Below are 16,501 nucleotides of genomic sequence, written 5' to 3' on the forward strand. Positions count from 1 at the left end.
AGAGAGAAAGAAGGATAGAGAGGGAGAGAGAAGGAGCCTCCGCCGGCTGAGTGCTGCGCCTCCCGAATAGCCAGCATCCTGCCGGAGCTGTTTTTGGCAAGTTCCTCAAATTAATATCTGGCGCGCCTCCACTCCTCTCCGCTTCTCCATGAAACCTGAAGTCGGTCTGAAGCACCAACCCCATAATAATACAGCCTTTAGGGAGCACAGCACTTGGCAAGGCCATATGAGCTGCACGCGAAAGAAGGTAATAGTAAAACGAGGGGAAAAAGAACGAACAGTTCTAAGGAAAAGAGAGAGAGAGAAGAGAGAAGAGAGAGAGTGAGTGAGACAGGGAGAGAGAGATTGTGTGACTATAGGACAGACTCAAAGAAAGAAAACAGCTAGAGAGGAATATTGATGCAAAGTCATGCTATGGGGAGAGACAGACAGAAAGAAAGAGAGAAAAGGGAGTGGGTGGACTGTATGAGAAAGAGGGAGAGACACAGAGGCACAGGCAGACAGATGCAGCCAAGCACTGTGAGAGGGCCATTAAGGTGTTTTTCGGACAGAGCAGTGAAGAGTTACGGCCTGTATCCTGGATGGCGTTTGGTTGGGAGATGATCCATCTCGGGCTAATTTAAACATTACGTAAGGCCATTCCTGACAGGTTGTCTGGCAGATGTAACTGTTTACACAATCTGAGAGACAGAAAAAAAGGAAGGATGAGAGACAGAGAAAGAGGGGAGAGACAGAGAGAGTCAGAAAGAAAGAGACAGAGAGAGAAAATTGCCTGTGGCACTCCAGCAAAAAGACTTCTACCACGCTCCCTCTCAGTGTGCTTTCACCAGCACTTGAGCTGCCAAACTTGAGAAGCATACATCAAAGTGAACGTCAAAGCAACTAATTTCTTTCACACCCTGGTTGTGTTGAGCACAGTGTACCACAGCACATTCCCCTGGGGGAAGGAGACATTTGGTTTGGAACTAGGTGGCATTCCCTCCGTCGCTTCAAGGCCAGTTGACCTTTAGCTTGGACTCCACAGGCCTTTGTTTCAAAGTGAATGCTTTCACGTATACAGACGCAAGAGGGCAATCACAACCAATGAGGGAATCGAACCCACAACATTCTAATATCAAGTTACTTACCTTAGCCACCGTACCATTGATCAGGGTGCTAACTTTTAGAGATTGTGAATACCATAACACTAGCCTTTCAAAACGCAAGCCAACATTAAGCCAACAGTATCAGCCCAATCATTGAGTTGGTTAGGCTCCTGTCCTATCTTGCAGGACACTGACGACATCACCAACCGGAACTACCAAGGAACGACACCAACAAGTGCCAAGTGCGACTGCTCAGGGGCAGTAGTTCCAACCACCAAACTTTCCGCCATTTTTCGCGATTGTGACTTTGTACTGCCTTTCTAGAAACACCAAATCCAAGAAAAACAGTTACCGTATAACTACAAAGATTGTGACGGAATTTAGTCAATTGCACTTCCTAGAAACGCACCCCTGGACGTGGATGTTGTTACGTTAATCCCATCAAGTCATCTGTTGCACATTCAGTGCACCACTCCTGCATGACTCTGACTGATTCATCTCCCTGAGTCAAATTATTTCTTTGTGCCCAGGTCTAATCTTGTTCGCACCAGAGAGCACTTGTGACAAATGCACCTTGGGCATAAATGCAACTCAATGAATGTAACATCCTTTACCAACTACAAATTCCCCCATGGCAGTTTGACCCACATTGTAAAGAACAACATGCATTTACATCAATGCCACTTTCGCTTCAAATAGACGCAACTGGATAATTTCTTACTCAATAAGAAACAAACCTTTGAAAGAAAAGAGACCAGTGACACAAGGAACTTGCCATTCTGGCTCTCTCATGGAGATATCATAGCATCAATGAGATGAGATAAAATGAGGGCATTATGAGCAATAAAGCCACACTTAGAGAGCTGAGCAAATATTAGTCTGGTTCCCAGGAAACCGAGAGGAAACTTGAGGGCTCCTGGCAAAGCCAGTGTCTCAGGAGGTTCTGTGACATTACGAATCTAGAACAGTTTACTGTCCTCAATTAATTAGGCAAGCCTGAGATTTCAACACCATCGAGATAGAGGGGTGGTTGTAGAGGGAGGAGGGGCAGGGTGGAGAGGTGTGTATGCAGAGACCACAGTCAGAAGTCTCATTAATAAAGAGGGAAGGCTTCTGAAGTCTTCATAAAAGAGGTTGATGCCTAGTCTTTGATGCTGGTGACTGCAAAACAAAACAAAATCTTGAAACAAAAACATATCTGGAAGGTTCTGAGAATGTCTTCTTTGTGTTTTTCCCCTGCTGCACTTTTCCAGTGCAATCTCCAAGAAGTGTTCATAAATTCCCTTCACGTTCCGAATAATAATCAAAATTACAGTGAGCAAAAAAGAAAAACACATGCACGCTCCCAGACGTGGATGTATGGCTCTGTGACAGACAATCATTTTAGCAGTTTGGAACAAACCGAACACAGCTAAACAATAGCCGTAAATCACTTTGGCTCTCTCTTTCTGGCTGCACAGACAATTAACGCGTTGTGCATAATCCACTCCCTGTGCAAACCACAACATGTTTCAGACAAGCCACCAGCTGTGTGGGGAGTGTATGGGAAGACAAAAAACCCTAATATCATCCATTTTACAACCATGTCAGGACAGTGATTAATTTCCACAGTGAGGCTACAAACTCAGAGGATTCTCAGCCTGCGCAGCGACTTAAGTGCCAGTCCTGCCTGAGAGGACAGAGATCTATAGTGGCCTCAACTGACTCGGCACTCACGTTGGGGATAAACGTCTTTTTTTTTTGTTCTTCGATTGACTCTGGGATGGGAAAGACTGGAAGAGGAAGAGGAGGCACGGAGAAGGTTGGAGAGGTTCGGGAGGTGGGGAATGCCAAAAAAATCCCACAATGCTGGCACCCAGAAGAGGAAGAGGTAGGTGGAGAGAGGCACGCACGGGAGCTCATTGTCCTTCGCAGTGAGGCGCCCGCCGTGGGACAGACAAGGGCCGTGCGCGCCTTTGCCCCCACTCCCCCTGGGGGCTGACTCTGACTGAGCGGCCATTGTTCCCCTCACGTTCGCCAAACGGCTCTCCCGAGCGCGCTTCCACTTCGGATAGAGGAGGGGAGCGGCTGGTTCGGCGGTGGCGGCGGCCAAATACTCCGCTGCTGATGTCTTCTGAGCGCATTTTCAGGTGTCAGAGGAATGCAGCCGTGCTGATTAATGCAGGCCAGGCCGAACAAAGTAAACAGGTCAGCCACTGCAGGAAGGGGAGGAAATATTTCGGGTAACAGATAACAGCTTGATAGGGAGATTCAGCTAATACAGTTAGCGATTGGCAGAAACAATTAAACAATGATTCAGTGGGTAACAGTACTTGGCTACTGACAAAGCAGCCTTGTCTTACAAAAATGCTATGATGCAACAATGCAAGATCAGAGTTTGGGGATCCACTTTGAGTATCGAATGCTGGTTCAAAATGCTATGCGCTATTTGAAAATGATGAACAGGGTGTTTCATTGAAGCCTACTGCGCAACAGGGTTCTGATGTGACAGAACCAGATGTGTACATATCTCTGGATATTGCTGAGGTGCTAACAGGCTTTGAAGTGAGCCTGCCCATGACCAGGGCAAAACAGAGAAACATGGGTCTTGATAAAAACTCAATGAACAGGCATGGAGGAAAAGAAAGACAGACTCTCCCCCATGGCTGGAGAGGGGATGGGAAGGGCTAACAGAGAGCTCAGTCCAAGTGAAGCCACACTTGAACTTCCATCATGGTGAGCAGCACCACACCACATCCTCGCTGGGCTTTTTCTCTCACGCTTTATTCTGCTTGTTTGTTCTTCTTCCTCTCTTCCTGAGCCTGATAGCATGCCAGCATTTGTCATGCCAAATGAAAAATGAATCACCAACTGTTTTTTTGGCACGTAGAAAGGGGGGGGGTGTTACAGGGGACTGGGGTGGAGTGCACCGGATCAAAAATGCCGTTGGCGTGTACGTGCAGAAGCCAAGTTTTTATGCACAGGCCAGCCGTGGGCTTCTCCTGTAAGATTGAAGCTGTCAGCACTTTCTTAGCGCAAATCCTCCACACAGTACAACCAACACCACCCCCCTTGCCCAACCCCACCCCTGTTCAAATGGGACACTCTCTGCAGAGGCATGCTGGGAGGAACAGGGGAAATTCCGCAAGCATGGGGCGTGGGGGACGCGGGGTGTCAGGAGGGGTGGTTAGGGTGGGGGTGATTTCTGATTGCCTGACAAAACAGGCAAAGCATGCCTTGCTCTGACAAGGCCTGGAGTGCTGTATGTGCTTATCAAGCCCACGTCCAGTAAAAACTTCCAAACTGACACTACAGGCACGTATATACACATACACACATACACTCTCTCCCTTCACACACACACACACACACACACACACATAGAGAGAGAGAAAAGCCAGTGGCACAATTCCATGGCAATGTAGAAATACGCCTACATGTAACACAATGAGGACAAACAGACACTTATCAAGCCCCAAAGGAAAGGCACAATAGGCCATTGATTCACCCTTGCATATGAGGTTTGCAATGAACTCTACTAAATACTGGCAATCTATAGCAGCTTTCTTGACTTGTGGGCTGTAATTACTGCAATGTCATTAACACAACACAACACATACAGATTTAAGAGTTAGGAAATTTATTTCATTAATTTCTTCCCACCACTTGGAGCTCTGTTTCTTTGCTCCCATACTGACATCTCTGATGTGATGCAGTCAATACAACTACTATGGTTACATTTTACTTGGATAATCTGTCCATAGACTATCTATAAATGCTCAGATTATAGATAACAATCTGTTAACTACAATTTATGGTTAAGGTTTATGTTAGCGGTTGAATTTGGTTAAGATGATTCACAATTTTAAATGAACTTACTGAATTTGAATCTTAACAGATGATCTGTTAAGTATCTGTGGGTGGACTATGCAAGCAAAGTGTTACCGCATATGTTGCACAAGAGGAGAGGGGAGGAAGAGAAAGAAAGTGTGTGTGTGTGTGTGTGTGTGTGTGTGTGTGTGTGTGTGTGTGAGAGAGAGAGAGTCAAAAAAACTTCTTACCTGCAGAGGCCACGCTGCAGAGCGCTAGAAAGAACAGAAGATGGGCTTGTCGATGTGGCATCGCTGAGACCACCTGGACAAACAGGCAGGAAGTTTTCCACCCGCAGGATACGCAGGATACCAGAAAGTGCGTCGGGGATAAAGCCTTCTCCTAAAGGTGTCTGCAGCTACGCGCTCTCTCCCCTCCACCTTCAGTCAGCTAAGAATGAAAAGAAAGACAGAGAATGGGATGGACAGAGAGAGAGAGAGAGAGAGAATGACTTGTCAGATTAGTCTGATGGCATTTTAGCAACAGAAGCACAACCTGTGGCCATGGGGAATTTGGGGGTCTTTCTGCAGTGTCCTGACGAAAGAGGCAGTGGGGCAGCCTGCTGACCAGGGCAGCGGTGGGTTAATCCCAGCCGGCTAATTAAACGCTTGAAGACACATGAAGGCTACCTGCTGCTGTGGTATGCCTTACCACACACACTGAGATACTGATCACCCATTCCATTCAATAACATATCTGGGCTGGTTCACAGTGGTCGCCATCAGAAAGCTCTCTGTATTTTCGGCTGTGCGGTGGACTAGCCTTGGTCAAGGGCAGGCAGAGAGGGAAGCGCAAGGAAATGCTGGCCCGTTCTTGTGGGGTCTTTGGCTAAGGGAATTAGCGGTCAACCCAGCGCTAGTCTGAGGGGTCGGACTTGGCCCTAGTTGAACTGTGTAAAGAGGGGGAAAGAGCAGATGATGACCAACAGGGTGTACACTCCCCACACACACACACACACACACACGTGATATATATACATATACACATGATATATATACTGGAATATAAACCAGTAAATAACCATTCAATTGCTCTAATAACACATTAATACTGAATCACAGCATTCCACTTTAATATTTCCAACAGGCAGACACTGGATTCTAAATTATTGCTCAGAGTTTATTGTAGCAGGAATGAAAGCTCTTGGAAACACTATACATCTTTCTCTGGTTCCACATCTTCACCCCGATTTGAGTTTTCCATTTCTATTTCCATTTCTAGTCCACAGGGACACCAGGAGATGAAACAACAAGTACAGTGAATCTTTGCCACCACAGTTGCGTGCGAGTTCAGATCAGTTTTTAAAAGCCCTGTGATATTAGCATTGTTGTGAAATGATTTCATATGGAACTGGCCTGATTGATGCATAGCCATACTGGCATTCCAGAATCAAACGAGCATCAAACTGCCAAGCCAGATTGGATAAAGCTGCCTTCCACATCCCCCATGTAAGTCCTTATCTAAGCATGGGATTCATCGAACAATAGAAGCCTAATACCACCACACGAGCACATGGCACAGCTCCACATGCACATGCAACAAGCCCCAATCTAGCCAGACCAATCTCCAGCTTTGGTGCACACCTGTGCCGTTCTGTGTATAGTTACATTTGGTGGTTTGGAGTTTTTTTCCATTTAAGTCTAAAGACTAGATGCAAATATTATTTCTTACTCCACGGGGTTTTGCCAGACATGTTTGGTACTGTGTCTATTGCCGTTTGTCCACACCACTAAGCATGATGTGTGTTTCTGTGGCACGTGTTGGCAAAGCGAGGGCAAATGTCCCTTTTAGTGTGGTCATGACTGAGTTAAATTAAAAGGAGACCTAAAATAATCTATATATGTGTGTGTGTGTGTGTGTGTGTGTGTGTGTGTGTGTGTGTGTGTGTGTGTGTGTGTGTGTGTGTGTTCTATTAAGCTGTGTGGTCTATATCTCTGCAACTTCGAACTACTGGATCACCGTAATTCACAGAACATTAAAAAAGAAAGCCCCCCTCCCCACCCCCCAACTCCCACACACCTCCACCTCCCACGAGGGCGAAACCACAGGGTGGCAGTTCTGCCAGGCGGCAAAGTGCACTGTGGCAGGTGGGGTTGATGAAGGTGCGCTGCAGCGCTGCGGTTCTAACGCTGCGGTGCATCGCAGCACAGCTGCCGAAACAAAGGAACCTTTCACTCCTGCGGCAGGCAGCTGCTGCCGTGGCCAAAGCCAGCGGCACATCGTTCCTGGAGGATCCTGACAAATACTACACTTTCAAGCAGGCTGGCCGGGGAGAGTAACCCCTTCTTTTGATTTGTGACCCCACCCCTCCTCACATCCCCTCTACTCCCACTCCTTTGCAGTTTCCCCATCTTCCCATACCCACACATACAGCTTTCCCTCACTTAAATGTACATCCACCCCCACACACACACACACACACACACACACACACACTCACACCTCACTTTCACATGTTTTTTACATTTTCTCTCTCTCACTCAGAAGCATGCTCATGCATCCACAGAAACACAACATACACTCACACATCTGTTTCCTCTCTCACTCTCACACTCAATTTATCATAAGCCCTCACTCAGATACATACAAACACATACTGTGCATGCACAAGCACATACACACACACAGACACACATATCACTTTCTCTCACTGACACAGTGAAAGTAAGAGGGAAAGAAAGAGAGAGAGAGAGAGAGAGGAGAGAAAGAGAAAGAGAGAGAGAGAGAGAGTGTAGACTACATTTTATTCCTCTTTTGGGACAAAGGTATATCAAAAGCAAGTAACACATGCACACGAAAAAACACATATATAAACACGCACTGCTATTTCCTGACCCACAGTGATGGGCGGTCACCATGGAGAGTTGTATTTCCCACGCTCCAGGTCACACCAGCACCAGTGACCACCACAGGCCCTCTGGTCCAGCACATCTTAAGCACATGACACACTCCAGCTGCTAGTCTTTAGCACATCATTAGTACACCTGCCCACTCTCCCCTCATTACCCACCAATAGCCCACGCTGACACTTCAAAAACCATCACTCCTCTCTCACAGCCAGCGCGGGCCTTCGACCCTGCTTCTGTAAATATCTCCCTGACAGGATGCCACTGCGGGGCCCGCACAGGACACGCTGCCGGGCAGCCGCGCCCTTGACTGGTAGCTAAGCCCCCGATGCCCGGATCACGCTGGCATTCAATCACAGGGGAGGCGGCGACAGAAAACAATGCATCTGCGGCGAGCCGGAGGAGGAGGGTCACCTCATCTGACTCAGGCCCTCGCGCGCTCACTCAGAGCAGAGCTGAGCTGAGGCAGAGAGGCTGAGAGGAGCGGCGCTGTGGAGAGGGAGAGAGGGGAGGAGAGGGAGAAAGGGGAGAAGAGGGAGAGAGGGGAGGAGAGGTGAGGCCTGGAAAAAGCATTAGCGCCCCGGCACAGGCAGCAGACCCCAGACTGAACATAATAAGTAGCTATGAAGTACTCCACACTGTCAGAGCGTAGGAGGAGGAGCCGTGATCGCCATATGGTTTCGTGTGTAGTTTTCTATTTCTCTCTCTCTCTCTCTCTAAGCCTGTCTCTTACTCTCTATCTCTCTCCACTTTCTCTTCTTCAGTTTCTCTCTTTCTCCTTCTCTCCCCCACTAACTCTGTCCAAACTTAGACACTCGGAGCAGATCAGAGCACATACGCACATGAAAGCACAGTGGTGACTGAATCCATAACAACATACAAAAAACAGATGCAGTAATATGGTTCATTTTGAGGGGACACACATGTGTGGTCAGTTCTGGTAACATTTCAAACATTCCTTTTTTTATCTCACTGGCCTGACGTCCATCGTTTGATGACAGATAAAGCTCTGTGGGGTCAGGGGCAGCTGACAATCTTGCCGGGGTGACCTGTCGGGTTTTGGCATTGCCCACTGACACATGCCTATCTCTCCAATGCCACCAGCTTCCTCTGATCATTCCAAAACAAACATATCCTTCACCATCCATTAGAGAAAAAAAATCTAGATAGTGACATAGACCTTTTAAAGGTAACGCAGTGAGAGAATTCTGTAATGTCTTAATTTATAAACCATTTCTTAATATCGGTCATAAAAAATTTATAAGATTACAATACTCAAAACCCTGAGAAGAGCTGTCAGCTTTTAATCATGCAATCACAGCACCAGATCTTATTTTTGTAGTTGTTGTCTGGATGTATGTTGCTCTGCCCTGTAGGAGAATTCTTACATTTATCACTCTCTTGCTCTTCCTCAGTAATCTTAGAGTAAATATCCTGTTCATTTCAATTTCTAAGTTTTAACAAAACTTCATAATTTATTAGAAGTTAACAAGGATCATATCATGCCTTCCGAGAACACTGGCCAAGTTCATACAGTACCACACAGACTTCAACAGGGTCAATCAATCAGGTGTCAACAAGTGATAATCGGCTAAAAGGCCTGAAAATGTTGATGACTGGAAACCATGCACACATCACTAGACTGCTGATGTCTGGAAATGATAAGTCCTGGCTGCACAGCTTGGCCTGCCCCTTTGCCAAAGATGCTCAGTCTAAACAATGTCCTGTTCCTTAATTGCGTAAGCGACTGATGATGCAGCCCCAGTTGACATGTTTATGGCCGAGGACGTGGGTGCTCGAGCCAAATGGATTCTCTCTCTTTCTCTCTCTCTCTCTGTGTCTTGGCGAGGGCCGTGGCCACGTGTCGAAGTGCGACTCTCTGGGGACGCATGGTGTGGCCAGCTGCGCGAGGCTACGCTCACGCACCTGCATCATGCTTCTACATGCAAATGCGTGTGGGGACACACACAGAGATAAACACTACACACACAGTAATAGACACGGTCATAGCCCTGTCTACCAACAAAGTTATACTGTAGGTGTTGTAGCTTGCAGTATTCTGGATGTGGTTTTGTGTGTGTATGTGTCTGTGTGTGTGTGGGGGGGGGGGGATGTGTGTGTGTGTGTGTGTGCATTAGAGAGAGAGAGAGAGAGAGAGAGAGAACAGAGAGAAAGAGAGAGAGAGGGGGTGTGTGTGTGTGTGTGTGTGTGTGTGTGTGTGTGTGTTTATTGTCTATGCGCTTACCCACACAGCACACACCAGACGTATTAGTGAGTCACAGCAGACAGCTCATGCACACAGGCCCTGAGAGACTTGCTTTGCTCTGAGGCTCTCTTGCTTGTCCTCTCCTAGCATCATACAGAGAATACCTGCCAGATTATAGAGCACTGTGCATCACTGTACAACTACAAATCAATCCACAAATAAGATGCATCCAACAGACAAACATAAATTCTGTCCCTTGCACACAAACCCTCTCCAAATTTGCACAAACCATACTGCTTCAAGTAAACAGCTGCATCAGGACAATGATAGCTAATATTAACAGCTAACAAGAATGCAAAGTATACTATCTTCAAGAGATTCATTTTAGGCATAGGCTATATCAACAGGTAACAGACTCAAACGAAAAAGAAAAGTCACAAAAACTGAGGCCTTATGAAACCTATTATTTTCCATGTACAGCTCATTAAATATCATCAGTAAGCTTATCCTTTTATTTGCTTTCTTCTAAGGATGCCAACAAAAAGTTGGTGCAAAGCCACCAATATCACTCTTCTTCCCACCTCTCTCTCACTCTCTCTGTCCTTTCTCTCTCCACAGAGAATCTGCTCATGCATCACATCACTCTCTGAAACAATAAAGGCTCAGCACACAGAGACAATACTGAAGGAGGCTGGGTGAGACCCAAGACAGCCCTTGCTATTAATGGAGTACATGCAGCTCTATACTGACATCAGTAATCTCGCTTTGCAATGCTCTCACACCATAACTCGAGTGTCCTGTATGAATACAGACAGTAGGAGAGAGTAAAATCCCTGATATATCTCTGTTATAAATAACTGTTGTCAGCATAAGTCCTAAGACAACTAACAAAAAGAATGTAAAATGTCATTGAAAACTCCCATTCAACAAATCATATTGGTAATTTATTACACTTTCAAGACGATTGAAAACATAATCCTTTCCCGAGTTATGGACAATAGCCTATGGCAATGCATAATTTCTTTGGAAAACAGAAGTAGGACATCAGACTTCACTAGAGCTCATGCAACTATTAGCAGATCTGCCAATGCCAAAATCACCTTCTGTTCTAACTCTCGAAAATCTACCACAATTTGGATGTACTGTATGTGTAACCTTCTCTGAGGAGGTAATTTACCTGCATGCGTCCAGCTTACTTGCTGTTTCTGTAGTTTAGTCTCTGTGCTCAGGTCAGGGCAAATTATATTTTTTATCTCACAGCCTGTGAGGCTTGACAGGAGTCAGCGGAGTGGTTGCAGACCCTGCAGAGTTTGGACAGCTCAACGACTTAAAAGAATAGGCTATAAAACAAGCACACATTATATTCATACTATAGGCCTACAGAACACAAATGTTTAATGGCATTGTCTAGAGGTTATTGACTGTTACTAGTACACATACTAGCAGTTATCTGTATATAGGCTAAGTCTATCCAATTGTATTTTAAAGATGTAGCACGCATTACACATGATATGTTGAGGCATTTTACCAGAGGAGATATCGATGCGTCAAGACTTCACGCCGGCTGTCATTCACAGACTCTTGCGCTCTTTCTACTAAGCGCGCGCTAATAATCAAAAATGAATTAACCAAAACAATCTTTTACGCAGAACTTAGATAATCATTGGCTGGAATTCAACACGTTGTTTATACACCAGGAACGGCTCTGTATGCACTGGAAGAACATAACGCGCACTGGAGAGCTAATCTTGGAATTCCGACTTGTAAACAAAATGTTAACGTCCAACGTAGTTGTAGGCTATATTTCACCACAGACCAGCTCACCGGACAATGCCAAACACATTCAAAACTGTGTTATACGTCAGAGAGTTTTAGAAATGCACAATGACAACAACGTGCTGAGAAACGTGCATCCTTGCTATGCAGATACTTCATCACCCCAGAAGTTGTCCTGACTAAGCGCGCAACGAGCTCTCAGATGCTATGTAAAGTTTTGTCATAACACAAACTCGTCCTTGGGTTGTTATATGAACAAAACATACTACTGAGAGAATCATATTTCGATGTGCTTGAAAAACATGAAAACGGACATACCCCGAAATTCTCCAGAATTGTCAACGTGAACTTTGCTGTAGTTGTTGGAGCCGCTCGAGCCCATGAACCGAAACTCTAGATGGGACGTGTCTTCGCTTTTCTCTCAAAGTTGATGAACACGCCGTCCCTCTTCCTCTAAACATGTGATGACAAACAGCGCGACAGTATTCCCTAAATGATGGGGTAATAGTCACGGTAATAGTTCGCTAAAAAGTTTTAAATCCCTTGCCCCCGCTTTCGCTATGTGCTTCAGCCGGAGGTGGGGCCAGTAGGAGGAGGCTGAGGACTACATCAATCACCTCAAGTTATTGCTTTTCATTGGAGAATGATCAGATCTTGGCTCGTGCACGACCATGGACGCCTGCTCTCGAGCTAAGTCAATGATTGTAGTTTGGGAAATCAATTAGGCTTAAATTGCACATGTTAAACGAAATTATTCTTTTTTATTTTGGGCAAAAATGTAGTGATGTTGAGATTAAAAAAAAGGTCAATCCATTGTGTGTGTATATATGCTATATATATATATATTGTTAGAACTCTTATAGTTTTTTACAAGTTAAATTAAACTGGGGTTAAAAGATGTTTACTGCCAAACTGTCATTGTACCCTCCAGTTTAAAAAGTAACCTATACCTAGCCTACAGAGGACTAATCTACACAAAGGACAAAACTAGTTTTATCATAGATAAAAATCTTAATGTCTTACTTTTGGATGGAAAAAAAGAATGAAAAACATGCATGTGAAAGAAGCAGATGGTTTTTAAAAAATCAGAATCTGTATCTGGATGTTCAAACATTTTATCCTGTCTGTTTCACACAAGGTAACACCTAATTTCATCTAGTCAATACTATCCCATTGGGTATTGTGTGCATAATTTTTTAGTAAAAAGAAAATGTAAAGAACCACTGGACATATTCTCTAAAAGATGTGGCATGAGTAACCTAAGCTGTAGATCTCTTATCTGAACCTTATCACATTGGTCTGCTACAATCCAGCCATGTAAATACACAGCAACCTGCCTTGAATAAATCCCATCACAATGTCTAATTGAGGGCCAGTTTCTTTTTAGAGTCTATGAGGTCAGTTTTCTCCCGTCTAAAAGGAGCATAACAACAGTGATACATTTGGGCCTCAGCCAACATCATTTTGAACACACAGATATTCCAGTTGCAGATTATCGGATTTACACATTATGGGAAAAAAAACACTATGAAAAGTGACTTGAAAGAACATGCCCACAAAATATAAATCAATTTAATAAATTGTCACTGCATGGCACTTTTTTATCTTGAAAGATAATCTGTGATAAGGCTATCATTCTCGGGAGGTTTGATTCAAGGCCTCAAGCCTTCAGTGTGGCTTCAAAAAGTCTGGCCTTGGCGCTGTACTACCTCTAATGCACTTATCAGAAGGAAACATCACTGCACTGCAACAAGCAGGATGAAGTCGATCCACACCCACCAAATGCCAGGGCCATCCTTAAGTCAAGGTGGATTATCCATGATAAGGCACATAAAGGTCATGTAATGTTAGCTTTCAGCCTTGACTTTTATGAATATCACTCAGACTGGTGATACTTTGCTGGATGTTAAAGTTGAATGTTTTTTTTTTTCAGAATTGCTCATTGTGTGTGTGTGTGGATTTGTGTCTGTGTCTGTGTTTGTGAAAGAGAGAAATAAAGAGACATTTATATATTGAATCATGTTGTTTTTTTCCTTGTTTGTTTACTTGTTTACAATTTCTTTCATTATTCAAGTGTCTCCTATTGGGGAACAGGGTGGCAGGGTGATGTATTTTTGTGTTTTTCACACATTTACATGTGTGTTGTCTTTGGGCTGTTTGTTTACTTGCTTCCTTCTCTATCATTATACACGTACCTTTTTCAGGGTGGGGGTGAGGGGTGGAAGGGTGCTTGAGCATGCATCGCCCTGAACAAACAGGATCTCTGTCGCTTAGCTGGAGCATCTCTGGGAAATGGATAAGCTTTGTGGCTGGTTACAACCTAAATGTCAGAGCAAGTGATATCCCACTAATGAGACAGCACCTGTATTCGACAGAGAAACTTTGTTTTCGGAGCATTGTCGTGCTTCAGCTGAGAATGTTGATGTGCCGCTTTGGAGTGTCGGCGGGAGCATCCACTCAAAGGGCTCCTCGTAGCATCTTCCGCAACCTCATGCATATGTATGGCCCTGGCTGGCACAGGCCGCTGTGCTGATGTCTGTTTGTGTGCTCTCAGCATTCTCGCCCGCTACTGCGACTCAGGCAAGGAGGGAAGATGAGAGGCCATCATGTACACAAGCCTGATGTTTTTGTTCTTTGATTATTAGAGAGAGACACACACAGGCAGAGAAAGAGTGTGCGAGTGTGTGTGTGTTTGTGTGTGTGTGTGTATGTGTTTGTGTGTGTGTGAGAGAGAGAGAGAGAGAGAAAATACAGAGAGAGAGAGAGCTACCTCTGTATTTTGATATTTATTTGTGGCCTCATAAAAGGCCTGAGCATATTTACATGCTGTGTGCTTTCATTTTAACAATCCATTTTCATTCAACTATTGAATTGGGTGTACAGGGACCTAGCATGGTAACATGACACCATGACACCTCATTGCCTTCATTGAACACTACTAAGCGGGATCGTTTGGCATAGCATTAACACTCACGTAAATAAGTAAACACATACACACCAAGGAAAGCTGCAGATGTCTGCCTTCTGTGGCACAGAACCACAGACAGGTCAGTGAGAGGAACAGGGGCTTGAGAGCATTACTTGGCAAAACAAACACAGCAGCTTTGTTTCACACTCTAGGTATGGGTAGAGACGTTGGAGAAGTGAAAAAGCAAATAGAAACATGGAATGGACACTGAGAGCATGATACTGCTGCTGGAGCAAGCTCTACAAAAACAACCCATGCCTCTGCCAAAGAAATGCACTGTCTTTTACCCTCATGAACACCACCTCTGTGCAGTGCTCTCATGAATGTGCTTACAATGTTCATTTTATCAGGTGTTAACAAGTACCATATGATCTAATTGTATTTTATAGTAATACAAGAGAACATCTGATTCATTCACGCTGTTGCCTCTTTTCCTCAAGCATCTTGTCTCTTGAATTGTTTCTCATACATGACGAACGACCTCACTGGAATGTTGAGCATTAACCCTTGAACTCTTGAGTCTCAAAGAATGATTGGGTCTTTCATCTCAAATACAAGCAAACAAAGAGGGCACTTTACAATGGCTGCTGAATTCTTTCCCCCATAAAAAAAGAAAAACATGCGATAAAAAACATCTGTTGGAGAGACATAAATTCACCAAAATGACACTTTATTCTAACCCTCTAGGATACTCCTTTCTCTGAATTTGGTTGGTACAAACTAAATCTAGAGGTCCAATTTTCAATATACTTGAAAATGTGGTCAATGCTGCTCTCTTGTGGACCATTTAAAAATATTTGTATTAGGCCATCTCCTACACTCAGGCATCCATGCATACATGTAGTTAATTAGTAAATTGGCTTAAACAGGTTTTGGAAATTATATTAGGCTTGTGCACATATTATTTCAACAATCAAATTGACAAGATAATTAACAAAAATGATGGAGTAGCCTAAATGTTAATTATCATTATTATGTTGAATAATGCATCATGGGCGGATTATGAACTTTCGGGCCCCTGGGCCCAGATGTATTAAGGGCCCCCCACTTGTTGTCGTATATGTGGGGGGGGGTCCATTTTTAATTTGTTTGATGGGATTTCCTGTATTCTGGTGCATTTTGGGGATGGCCAATACTAAATTCAATCAGATTCATAGCCTACATCCTGATTTGTTGATATTGAGGCAATGATTCCATGCAAAAGCTTGGGCTTCAGGGCTCCCTGACCCCTTGGGCCCCTGGGCCTGGGCCCGGTAGGCCCGTGCAAAAATCCATCCCTGATCTTAATAACAATACGAATGTGAATATATGCATTCAAAATCTGCAAAATTGCATAAGCAGATCTTTCTTTCAGCTTGAATGAGGTGACCATTTAAATCAATTAGAAATGCTTTTGTTTCCTCACATTAAAATATAACAAATTATAGTAGACTCTAGCGGGAACTCTGAGCTAAATTTGAATTTGCTCAGTGAGTGAATAATTTAATTTAAATTGAATTAGTTGAATTTAATTAAATTGAATAAGTTAATCTTTCGGCCTATTAAGTTTATCGAAACAAAGAGCTAATGTCATTGGGGGGGAAAAAATAAGTAGCCTAGGCTAATTTCTGAATCTGCTTCAGGTCTACTTTATTAGGCTATAGGGCTGTCTGGCCCAAGCATTCTGTTACGAGAAAACTTGTGAATAAAACAGTTTCCAAGCATTAAGACACTAAATTTAGTATAGACTAATTTTAGACTGAAAAATTAGCATTTTAAAACAACAGACACC

At 44.2% G+C, this 16,501-nt stretch overlaps 1 protein-coding gene across 1 annotated transcript in view; it reads right to left on the reverse strand.

The window, feature by feature from the left end:
- Positions 1–12,347, reverse strand: part of tgfbr3 (transforming growth factor, beta receptor III) — a 111,789-nt gene extending 99,442 nt beyond the window's left edge. The window contains exons 1-2 of the mRNA XM_048252716.1: positions 12,081–12,347; positions 5,126–5,324 (exon numbers count right to left, since the gene is read on the reverse strand). Of these exons, the coding sequence (XP_048108673.1) occupies positions 5,126–5,186 (61 nt within the window). The 5' untranslated portion in view covers positions 5,187–5,324; positions 12,081–12,347. The remainder of the gene's footprint in view (positions 1–5,125; positions 5,325–12,080) is intronic.
- Between the last annotated feature and the right edge of the window lie 4,154 nt (positions 12,348–16,501).

This window comes from Alosa alosa, chromosome 9 (genome assembly GCF_017589495.1).
Source record: "Alosa alosa isolate M-15738 ecotype Scorff River chromosome 9, AALO_Geno_1.1, whole genome shotgun sequence".
In the NCBI taxonomy this organism is placed as follows: Eukaryota; Metazoa; Chordata; class Actinopteri; order Clupeiformes; family Clupeidae; genus Alosa; species Alosa alosa.